Source organism: Watersipora subatra, unplaced genomic scaffold (genome assembly GCF_963576615.1).
Source record: "Watersipora subatra unplaced genomic scaffold, tzWatSuba1.1 SCAFFOLD_51, whole genome shotgun sequence".
Lineage (NCBI taxonomy): Eukaryota > Metazoa > Bryozoa > Gymnolaemata > Cheilostomatida > Watersiporidae > Watersipora > Watersipora subatra.
The window spans coordinates 435,327-446,683 of record NW_027045320.1 but is presented as its reverse complement, the minus strand read 5'-3'; the positions used below and the strand labels follow the sequence as shown (position 1 = coordinate 446,683).

General features: G+C 36.6%; 1 protein-coding gene across 2 annotated transcripts; it reads right to left on the bottom strand.

Moving 5' to 3' along the window:
- Nucleotides 1-5,369: 5,369 nt before the first annotated feature.
- LOC137410161 (uncharacterized) lies at nucleotides 5,370-10,209 on the bottom strand. 2 transcript variants are annotated; one of them, XM_068095745.1, is made up of 6 exons: nucleotides 10,136-10,209; nucleotides 8,947-9,093; nucleotides 8,083-8,247; nucleotides 7,183-7,242; nucleotides 6,738-6,901; nucleotides 5,370-5,923 (listed from the first exon to the last, which is right to left on the bottom strand). In XM_068095745.1, exons 2-5 carry the CDS (start codon nucleotides 9,022-9,024, stop codon nucleotides 6,836-6,838), a joined length of 369 nt encoding a protein of 122 aa, XP_067951846.1. In that variant the 5' UTR covers nucleotides 9,025-9,093; nucleotides 10,136-10,209; the 3' UTR covers nucleotides 5,370-5,923; nucleotides 6,738-6,835. The 2 variants fall into 2 exon arrangements, with proteins under 2 accessions (XP_067951846.1, XP_067951847.1); XM_068095746.1 differs by having other exon boundaries at nucleotides 8,947-9,051; nucleotides 10,136-10,178.
- Between the last annotated feature and the right edge of the window lie 1,148 nt (nucleotides 10,210-11,357).

Genomic DNA, 11,357 nt, shown 5'->3' with positions numbered 1-11,357 from the left:
ACTTGCTTGTTCAAATGTTAGCCAAGATTTGCTCTATACATCATCAGCACCTGACTACTAGATATTTAGACCCTCAATAGCTCGGGTAAAGAAAACAGGCTATCAATAGCTGAACAGGCTGAACAATTTTGCTATTCAAACATACGAATGGGTTGCTAATCAACTAAAAAAGAGTCACTGGGTCAGCATAAGTTATTAACAATGACTCAGGTTAGAGCTGAACTGCTGCCGACATCACACAGCTGACCAGGATCTTTGCATGCTGACTGCTGTAAAGAATTTTGAATTACATAAAAAAATATTATGTTTAATCTTTGACCTTGACATCAGACTAGGTGTAGCAGCTGATAGGGTAACTGTCAGCGGCTTTATAAAGGAAGGCAAGTATTTAAACCTGTGAGCAGCTTGCATGGCCCTACACTTAGACTGAGTTTTTCCATACCATGTGAGAGTAATGCATGAGGAGTATTCCCACTGCCCCTCTTTGCTCTGGCGTCAGAAATTCAGCATATTTATAGATTACCATGTAACTACAATTTATCAGGATTTAACTATTCAACATACTCTGAGCTGAGACTTTAATATAAATAAAATGAATGAAATAAATAAGTAAAATGACTTACATTAATATTCAAGAACATGGTGAAAACTTTATACATAATTTATCTGATAAAACAATAATACAGCATGCACAAGAAATATAACAAAATAAAATATACCATAAGACGGTATAGTATTTAGCTATTAGCTAAAACCTCTGGCTCCAGAGAGTACCAGAATTAGTGAATGGACACAAACGGTAACAGTTACTGGAGATGATATAAATATTATAACTAAAAATAAAATGGTAACTAGGTGCACTTTATGATTTCATACACTCACCTTGAAATTTCTTTATAAAAGGAGTAGATGACTCCATCAGGATGCTGTATCGTTATAAAAACAAAAACGTTACTTATTTAGTTATTAATGTTTTGCTAGCCTCAAAAAGGGCACGGCTAGAGCCTGTTGCAATGAGTCAGTGCTTGAATACTATTAATTGATAGGAAAACCCAAAGTGACATAAAATTATTTCTACTGTTTTAGTTACTAACAGCTGGTTTTCATTCACTGCTACAAGAAAAATGTGGTGACCCAACTATTCTCCTACTGTGTCTGGCATGTGTTCATACATTCGACCTTGTCATGTTCAGCTGCGGTTCACATGCAGAAATTCATAAACTGCCATATGTTCCTTTAAATATTAGATGTTTACCAAAATGATTGAATTTCAATATCAATTTGAATAGCTACCAATTTGAATGTATTGAATAATTCTGGAAACCTAGTCAACAGATCTTACCAATGAGCTCCAGAGTTAGTCACTTGGATTCAGGAGGAGATCACACCGACTAACTTGTTACCTTATTAATAACTAGGGCTCTGGCAGTCTAGTAAGCTATGAGAGATCATCATGTGTGCCAATAAAATACAAACAATTACTCTACCATCTATACTCAATAATTCTAAACTACTGGAAGGTGAACAAGAAGCACACATGGTATTGATGCAGAACGCTGCGAGTTCATATCCTGCGTGATATAATCTTTTTTCAAATGTAACCCTGCGCTTTTATACAGACAGACATGGTTCTTATTATAGTAAATATTACAAGTAATACCCATCAGTCACATTGTTGTTGATAAATTTGATGATGCTTCATGTATATAGAAACCCTTGTTGAGTAGCAAGAACAGCCCGTATTGTAAGCACTCACCTCTATTATATGCTCTGGTTAATAAGTATTTGCTTTGCTATTGTTACCTGCTTATCTTTGCCAAAACTTAGAAAATCAACTAGCTTTAAAATAATGTTTACATTACGAGCCTGCAGAAAGCATGTGCTCCTAAAGCCTGCTTCCCATATCGGCTGCGAGACTCCGGCGGTAATAATGTGCAGCAAATCGTTTGCGACGCTAGGCTCCGGTGGCTTCTGTTCACATAAAGCTGCATCGCTAATAACCGAATAAAAAATGTTCGCTCGCTATGCTGTTTCGATAATGCTGACCTTTACCTGTACAGTGCACTTTGAGAAGGTTTTGCCTGCGGCTCTCGCAAAATTTGAATAGCTCTAAACTCTTGCGTTGACTGCCGGCAACTACCGGCGGTACCCGGCGTGTAGGTTCACAATTCATCTCTGATAGCCTGCAGTGCTGTTGCCGGTGCTGTTGCCGGTGCTTTGCGGCATATATTGGAACCGGGCTTAATAGATATTGATATCCCACCAAATGTTGGGGTCAACATATTTATTTATATTGGTTATAAGACCTATAAAAAATAATGCAACATAAATGATTTGAACTCGTGATTGTCAGCCCGCAAGACCAACCCACCAATTACTGCGTAACCCAATTGCCTTCCATGTGTTAGAACTATTGTGCATATGCTTATTATCTGCCCTTTTATTTGACACTCCTGTCATGCTCTCAAACCAAACTAGACTGCCGAGGTACCACTAGCTTTTGTTATAATGAAAGTGTGTATGTCCATCTATCTGAAGTCACAGTTAGAAGTTGGGATAAAATATTGCTTCATACTGGATTCACACTTGTGACACTCAGTTTAGTAGTCAAACACTCTAACACCTGCACTAATCAAACAACCTGAGTACCTCATCACTCATCACTCATCATCAACATCATCGCACACTCCAATGGAGACATCTACAAGATCAACAGGTCCACCGACTCTTTATTTTGACAGTCAAGGCTCCTAGCTGTATGAAGTGCAGGCCACAGGGCTGAGAAAAACATAAACTGAACATAATTGAAACTAAAATAAACTGGCAGATTCAACAGTGATGTATGATTGGGTGCAAAATAATTTTGCATCACGTTGTTCTTCTAAAAGCACACGTAAAAGTATAGAGGCAATTTCATGGCAGGTCTAAACCTCATGGGCTTACATAGAGCAAAACCATTCATCCTGTCTACTGGTGTCAATACTGTTGTAAACGTAAAAATAAAGCGAGATATTCTAAAGAACAAACTCTATGAAAGGAGTGGTGGCCATGAAAAAGACCGTGGAGGAATAACTCCGAAGAGTTGTCTTATTTGGATGCTATCGGTCCCATGGACGTCAGGCTCATCAAGGAGCCCTGGACACCCGGCGCAGAAAAACATGGTGAACTGATCAAAGGGAAAAGGTGACGTAGCCAATATATATATATATAGAGAAGAGACTTCTGGGATAGTGGTTGACCTAGAAAAGATAACAGACGCCATTTATTAAGGCTTTTACGCAGTGAACAATCTTCTATAATTTATTTCTTACCGTTCACTCATTGGAAGACATTTTTTATGTTCATGGTTACATGTCAAAATATTCTAAGTTTCTGTTATAATTAATTGTTAGTGGTTTAAGATTACTTAAACAATATTGTTTCCGTTTTTGTTCTACGTTTTCTCGAGATAAGATTTTGTAATTAGCCCTTTTCGTTATCGAAATATGTCTTAATGTTTTTTTACACTTACTGTTCGCTACCCAGTATATGTAGAATTTCCTGGGCTTTTTGTTAGTGTTTAGATTGTTATGCTATAATGGCTCATTGTCTAGGGATAATTTTTTATTGTTCTGTATGTGAAAATTCTTAGAAACTCGGCAGTCAGCAAGACGATATGATTGGTCGGTTTGAACGATAACCGTCAATCTCTAGGCCAATCGCTTATGTAATATAAATACTGCCACTAATTTTTAGGCAGTTCAGCTTGGGTGTGACTCTTGAATTGGATGCATGATTAGTATTACTATAATAAAGTCGTTATTGTTGGAGAAATATCGTTTATAATCGGCACTAACAGCAAGCTCACACAAAATGACTACAAATAAATAGGATAATTAAATAATTATCCTTACAAGAGTTGTGTTCTCTCCTGTTGGTTTCAACAGGTTACGGCGTTGGTTTCAGCGCACTCTGTTGGTTTCAGCAGAACGGAAGCGAGTTGGGTTCAGCTCCCTCCTGTTGGTTTCAGCAGGTTGTACAGTCAGCAGCGTTAGGTTCAGCGCACTCTGTTGGGTTCAGCAGAGCATAAATGAGTTGGTTTCAGCTCCCTCCTGTTGGATTCAGCAGGTTGTAGCGTTGGTTAAAGCGCAGAGATCTAGAGCTAGGGGTTGTCCCCACCCTACTCTTGCGAGTTTTCTTCAATACGCGACTGTTGGCATGTAATGCTTATCAATCAACATCTGCTGTTAGCCCTGTCACTATCTCGGTCTATGCATTTATCATGCCTTCCAATGGTCAAGTATAATTGCAGTGGCTCAAAACCTGGTCAGTTTCTGGGTCGTTTTGTAGAGGTGGAGCTTAATCCGGAAATGCAAATGTTTTGTCGGCACTAAGCGACGAGGTTTTAAGCAAGTGCCAATGTTTAGTCGGTTAGAAATTGAGTCTGTAATCTTGTTATTTTTTTGTAACAAAATAAAGCATAAACATCGTTTTAGACAAATCTTTAATTAAAAATATGAGATCTTTCATCAAACTAGCATAACGTATTCACATAGTTGTTTATCGTAGTTTTGTCGTGTTAAGACGAAATAGTAACATGCTCACGAAACGGAAAAAAATCTTCTCAAAAATACATCATTAATTATTCGGTATTCGTTTATACAGTGTGTATGAAAAATGTCTTACATACGTTGTAATATGATTGCACTTACATGTATGTAACGTGGTATTATATAAGTTATTGAATATTTGTGATTATGTTCTAACCGAATAAAATGCACATTGAAACAATTGTCTACTTTGCTACCATTCTGAGAGCTAAAGAAGATTCTATTTCATTTTAGTGTAACTATTTATGTTAGCGTATCGTAAGACAAAGATTGTGAAAAGGCAACAGAAGACATTAGTCTATCTTATCTTTACTACAAACACCGACTTCTCCAACAACTAACTTTGTTTAGATTTTGAACATGACCGCACTCTGTAGGTATTCATTTGTCAATTTGCTTATATATTTATTATTTATGTACAGCATTGTGTGACCAAAAAAATTTTCTTGATTTGTTGAGCAAAAAATATTTTCTTTTTGTTGGCATGATGATGTATTTTCTTGCTCCAATATAAATAATGCATGTGGCAATTGTTGTGCATCATTGTTAGCAGCTTTCCCGTTACCTCCACAAGCACAATGTAGCCAATTCTGGAAAATCAGAGGGCAGCACACACAAAACCTTCAGCATGATGTATGTCTATTGGCATTGCTGATGTTGTACAACATACATTGTTTGAAAAGTCGATGCGCAATGACAAAATGTCTGGTGATGGACCACTGGAACAATGATGGGAAGTAGGTTATTTTAGTTATCGGACGAGTCTATCATGATAAATCGTAAAGTTTAATAATTTTACTTTATTTGATATAAAAAGAAAATGTTGCACATAACTTAATTACTACCACATCAGCACCAAAGCCATAAAAGGCCTTTAACAAGCACAAATGAGAACAGAATAACAGAGTAGAAAAGGGCTACATATACTACATGTAGATATGTGAAAATAAGTGAATATAAGTATGGTTTATGTAAAAAAAAATCAGTGTTGAAAATCCTGAATGTTTTATGTATGTAGGTATGTTTTAATTTGATCAATATATTCACTCAAAATTGAGCACAGTACAAGCTGAAACAGTTCGAGATTTTGCATATAAAAGTATTCCTATCTAGAACAAGTTTGTTCTCTATAGCTGCAGATGAATTGGCAATGAGGTAGAGGGCACGCCAGATGCCATCTGGCGTGACTTCCCTTCATTGCCAGTTCACCCACAGCTATGGGGAACAACCTTGCTCTATGCCTATCTAGATATTGCTTGTATTAGAAAGCGTCAGGAAGCATTTTTGCTCTGCCATTTCTTACTCCCTGCAAACTCCTCTTAGAGATCCTTGATCTAAAATAAAAACAATCATAGCATGTGTATTTACATCTCCTTGAACTTGTAAAGTACTGTGAATGCAGTATTCAAGTGGCATTATTTGCGACAATTTTTGACTTTGACAAGAATACTATTTGTTAATTTAATGAAGTAGATTGGAAAGTTACATTGGACATTGTGATTAGCTGGAAGGTAATTTGGCGATCTCAAAGAACCGGACAAATCTGCTTTTGCTAGTTCCTGACTTTATTACTGTTTTCACAGTAGTTTTATTTCACAATTATTTCCTGACTTCATATATCTTCTCCAATCCTACATTGCTCAACTGACTTAGCCCATAGAGTTGACTTGTACAAGACAACAGCGAAATTAGTCCAAGTACTCAGTCTATGAATCGGATGGTGTTGTGGCACCTTGTTATCAATCTCTCAAAGAGTTGATAACAACTCCAGAGATGCTCCCAAATCCTGATTAGAGATTTGCACATTACATCAAATCACCAATCATGAGATTGGCATTAAAGCACCATAAAAATGGATTACCCAGTTTGTAAATTAAATCAAATTAAAACCATCAATTACATAGTGGATGATGGTTTTAATTTCATTTTATTTGAAAGCTGAGCAGTCACCCTTCTAAGTGATTTGATTTGGAGCAAAACGCATGCCAGCGATTTGATATGCTTTACAAATCTGGAATCAAAGACTTGGGAGCATCGCTGCACAACTTTCTCCAATTCAGACACTGAGCACTTACACTAAAGTGACACAAAAGCATCATGCAACAGGGTTCTAATTTTAAAACTGAGTTACTGAATATTACCACTCACCGGACTGTTAGGTATGAAAGTAACATCAGGTGTCTGAGTTACATCTATAATGCTGTCGTTTGTGGCGTTTCGTAGATGCTCCCCACATCTATGGAAGCTCACATAGCCTCTGCTCTTACTCCTACCCATCCTGAGCAAGCACTGCGTTTCCTCCTTATCTTGAGCTATAAATCAGAATGCTCGAGGCATCGAACGTTTGGCTGGGTGTGAACAGGCAACTTAACAAATATCGCAGTTGGCAGCAAATAATTTGTTTCTGAAACCTAATCCTGCCTACACAAGGGGTTCTTCTGCATTATCCTACTATAACTTCACGTTTTTCTAGCTACTAATCTAGGGCTATAAATGGCTTGAAGATTCGCCTACCAATGAAATTCCACATTTAACCATAATTAATATTGCACGATTTGCCTAAAATTTTATTGCTGGTTATGTGAGTGAGTACCTCCGTGTTACTATCAGATGTATTGTCTTGAGGATGCGGTCTCTTTGTTGGATTCTGTGACTAAAAATATAAACAATACGTAAATTATGTATATCGACACCATGTGACAACATATATGAATTTATGCACATGTATAGCATATTTATATTTGTGGGCACAATCTAACTAAATTTAAATTGGCAAAAGAGTCCAAACAAAGGCCTTGTTGCCAGAGCTCCAAAATAAGCTTTCATTCTATCTCGCTTTTAATGATTGTTTTTGCAAATTTTAGGTGTGAAATATTCAATGTAAAATAAAATATTACGTCCAAGTTTAACCAAAGGTGTGAACTGCGATATAATACTATCTGGCGCATGTGTGAGGCCTCACGATGAGAAATTCTCAAGAAAAATGAGACAGATTGCCGTAAACTTCACTGGCTATTGGGTCAAGGATATGGTATCTGAGCATTCCAATCAAGTCTGTGTTTCTTTGCAATTCTACCAAATTTCTATGAGAGTGTAGATGAATAAAAGAAGAGAAAATGTTTTTGAACTTTGATGTACTGTGAGACCGAAAGCAAAGTATCGAATACAGCTTAGACATGTCGCAACCCTCACAGTAGTGTAGACTTAGATTTACTGCATTCTCTGATTTTGGCTTACAAGAATATAAATGTGCACGCATGCTTTTGTTACAAGATAGCTATTTCAGAAATAAAACAATTTAAAATCCATAAAAGTAATAAATATTATTCATCATCTCTATGTAAAATCCATACTATACTATCTGTGCATTTGCAAAGACATGGAAGGATAGCCCTGTCTAAATATATTGGACATACAATGACCGAGTTTTGCTGTCCAAAAATATCCCTTATAATAGGCTGAGTAAAATATTCTTGGTGTACCGGTAACTTACCCTCCGCTGTTCTTTGTACTTTTCCTTCTGGGTTTGCTGTCTTTCAGGGCCGTACATGCAGCCATACTCTTTTTCTTCGCCATACTCTTTTTCTTCGCCATACATACATAAATAGCTTTGACTGTCATGGATGACGTTCTTACCTCTCCAAATATCTTCACCTTGCTAAATTAGAGCAGATAAAATTTTAAAATTAAGAAACATGGTACAGATTTTTTAGATTCATTAGCTGAAGACGTTGTAGGTTTTTAGCCTTACTTGATTGCTAACACTCAATTGGGAACTAACTGCTGCATGTATATGATGCTTGATACATTTATTGCTTGCTTGATTGTAGTTATTAATATATACAATGATTTTTAATGTCATCTCAATTGCATGCCAATGCTTGTACACTGAAGTCCATCTTCTAATCAAGGCTGCACTATAAGCTTGATCGTAATCCACTGCATGTCTGTATATACCCGAATATCCACTTCGTCAAATTAAGCTTAAAAGTTGAGTGTCTATAGAGAGTAATCCTTTATTGCTGAGACTTAGATGGTGTGTATCCAGTGTGAGTTGCTAGTGAACTGATGAAAATTGTGTCAACTCTGCTTCAAGTAGGGCCTGTGACGTCATAGATCACATGGTACAAAAATAAACCAAAAAGGGCTCCATCAAACTGCAGCATAAAAACATATAAGCTACTATTGACATGTACTTCTATTGCACAACAACCAAGCATAGGCCTACATTTTACAATCAAGGTTACACTTCAACATCAATATTACACTAAAATATCCGAGGTATAAAATGTTCATTTTTAACGCAAGATCACAAATTAGGCAGTGAAGAAAAAGTGCTTTAAGGATATGAGATTACCTTCAAAAAGTCTTTCATGCTTGTTGAATATGCCGTCCTCATGGTTTGTGTAAAACTTGTTGCCATATTCGATTTCATGGGCTTTGATAGCTTGCTCAGACTCGTCTAACAATGAGGCAAGAAGGAGCGGCATAATGCTTAAATGCACTGCAATTAAAAATATATATTTGGTAGGCCCTCAGGCTCCTCGTAGAAGTTGACTGTCGTCAGCGATCATGTCATTCAGCTATCGAGGCTTCGATAACCTACCGACATGATTGCCGACTACAGGCACGGGAGGCCTGTAGGTAGGTCTATATAGAAGATGAAATGATGAATACAAAAAGTCAGTTATGAATACATGATGACCCACTGAGGTCTTGAAGCAATATGAATATGCAGTGCATTTCAATTAATTTTTTAAGACAAATTGCAAGCAGTAAGCGACTCTGACTACTGAGGACTACTGATCACAGGCAGGCTGTCTAGTCCAAAAATATAACTGCCCTGCATTGCAGAAGACTACAAAAACTTGCTTTACCTTGCCTCCTCTCCTACACTTTTTGTGAACCAAACAGATGAGATACAGCCTAGGCCTGGCGGTGCTACTGACAGCGCACCATTGTAGTAACAAGTTCAAATAAAATTTGAGATACACAATTAAATGGTTGTTCCTTAGGTAGCTACATACTGTCGTTGCTTCAAAATGTCCTACAGTTGAGACTTGGTAGTAATATAAAGTTAGTTGTTAAAAAAGTGTGTGCTTGCAGCAAATACAGTAAAGATAAAAAACTGATGTCTTCTGTTGCCTTCATTTTTACAATCAATGCCTAACGAGACGCTAATACTAATATTTACAGTGAATTAAAATAGAATCATTTTAGGCTCTCAGAATGGTAACAAAGTGGACAACCGTTTTAATATGCATTTTCTTTGTTCAGAACATAATCGTAACTTTTCAATATTTTATGTAATACCGCTTTACAAAAGTGTATTCATATTAAAAAAATATATAACTATTTTTCAAATATAAACGAATACAGAATAACTAATGGTGTATTTTTGAGAAGATTTTTTCCGTTTTGTGAGCGTGTTACCATTTATTCTTAACAAGAAAAAACTACGATAAACAGCTATGTAAATACTCTATGTTATTTTGCTAAAAGAACTCATATTTGTAATTAAAAATTTGCTTGGAAAAGATGCTTACGTGATATTTTGTTAAACGAATAGATAACTACTCGATTTATCAACAACTAAACGTTTGCAGTGGTTCGACTAACTTTAAAGCTTTTGTATTTCCGGATTAAGCTCCGCCCCTACAAAACGACCCAGAAACTGACCAGGTTTTGAGCCACTGCAATTATACCTGACCCCTTCCAATAAATAATTGTTTTGATAATAGACTTTAACGCATAGCGTAATATCCTTACACTCATGCAAACAATCGTCCATACATGTAGTTATTTTCACCGTAAACATAAGTAATCGTGGCAGCTTATAGGCTATTAGCCGATAACGTACGAATATCAATGATATATCGATATACGCACCGGCACCTTACGCCTAGAATAGCTTAATGCTAGGGTCATGACCAATGGATTGTTCGCTGAAGCGCGCATTTCGTTTGCAATTGTTGTTTACAACCGAAAAGTACCACCATAGTACAGGAAAAAGCAGGTAATCTGCGACTATGTATTTATTTCCATCACATTGACTGTAGAGTAACCATGTTTCTACAAAGCTCAAATAAAAAACACTTAGCCTACATAACTGATTTATGCAACTCTTGCTTAAAAACCCATGGGTGGATATGGAGAATTTACGTTATGTATAACTAAAAACTAACACAAATCCACACACGACATCAGTGTTGAATGTGCTTTGTCATTTTAATCTATTTTGACTATATTATTCAGTTTACACACTTTTGCTTAGCTTGTGGGAACTGAATTGATCATTACTGGTTCAAGTACTAGAGAAGGTTGTTGTATGGAAATACTGTGAAAACAAGATACCGATAGGGAATGTAGCCAGACCACAGGATAAGCATGTAATACGTACAAGCAGCAAGACGCCAAAGGACATTAAAAGATTCGATAATTAGAAAATGTCAATTGAAAATTATGAACTTCAGAATTGGAAGAAATCAATCATAGAAATTGCGTCAACACCAGATGGAGAACATGCCAAAGAGAGTCTTTTTTTGACAGTTAAGGCTCCTAGCTGTAAGAGACTGAAGTACAGGGCAGAAAAACATATAAACTTAATATAATTGAAGCTAAAATAAATTGACAGATGTTATTTGTTGCTGATCTGGTGTATGCTGACTGCTACAATGTTTCAACAGTCCTAATTCTGGCTGCCTCCTGTTATATTGTTGATATCCCTCTCCTTGTGCTTGACACTCTGTAGAGTTGCTGACTTCGTTG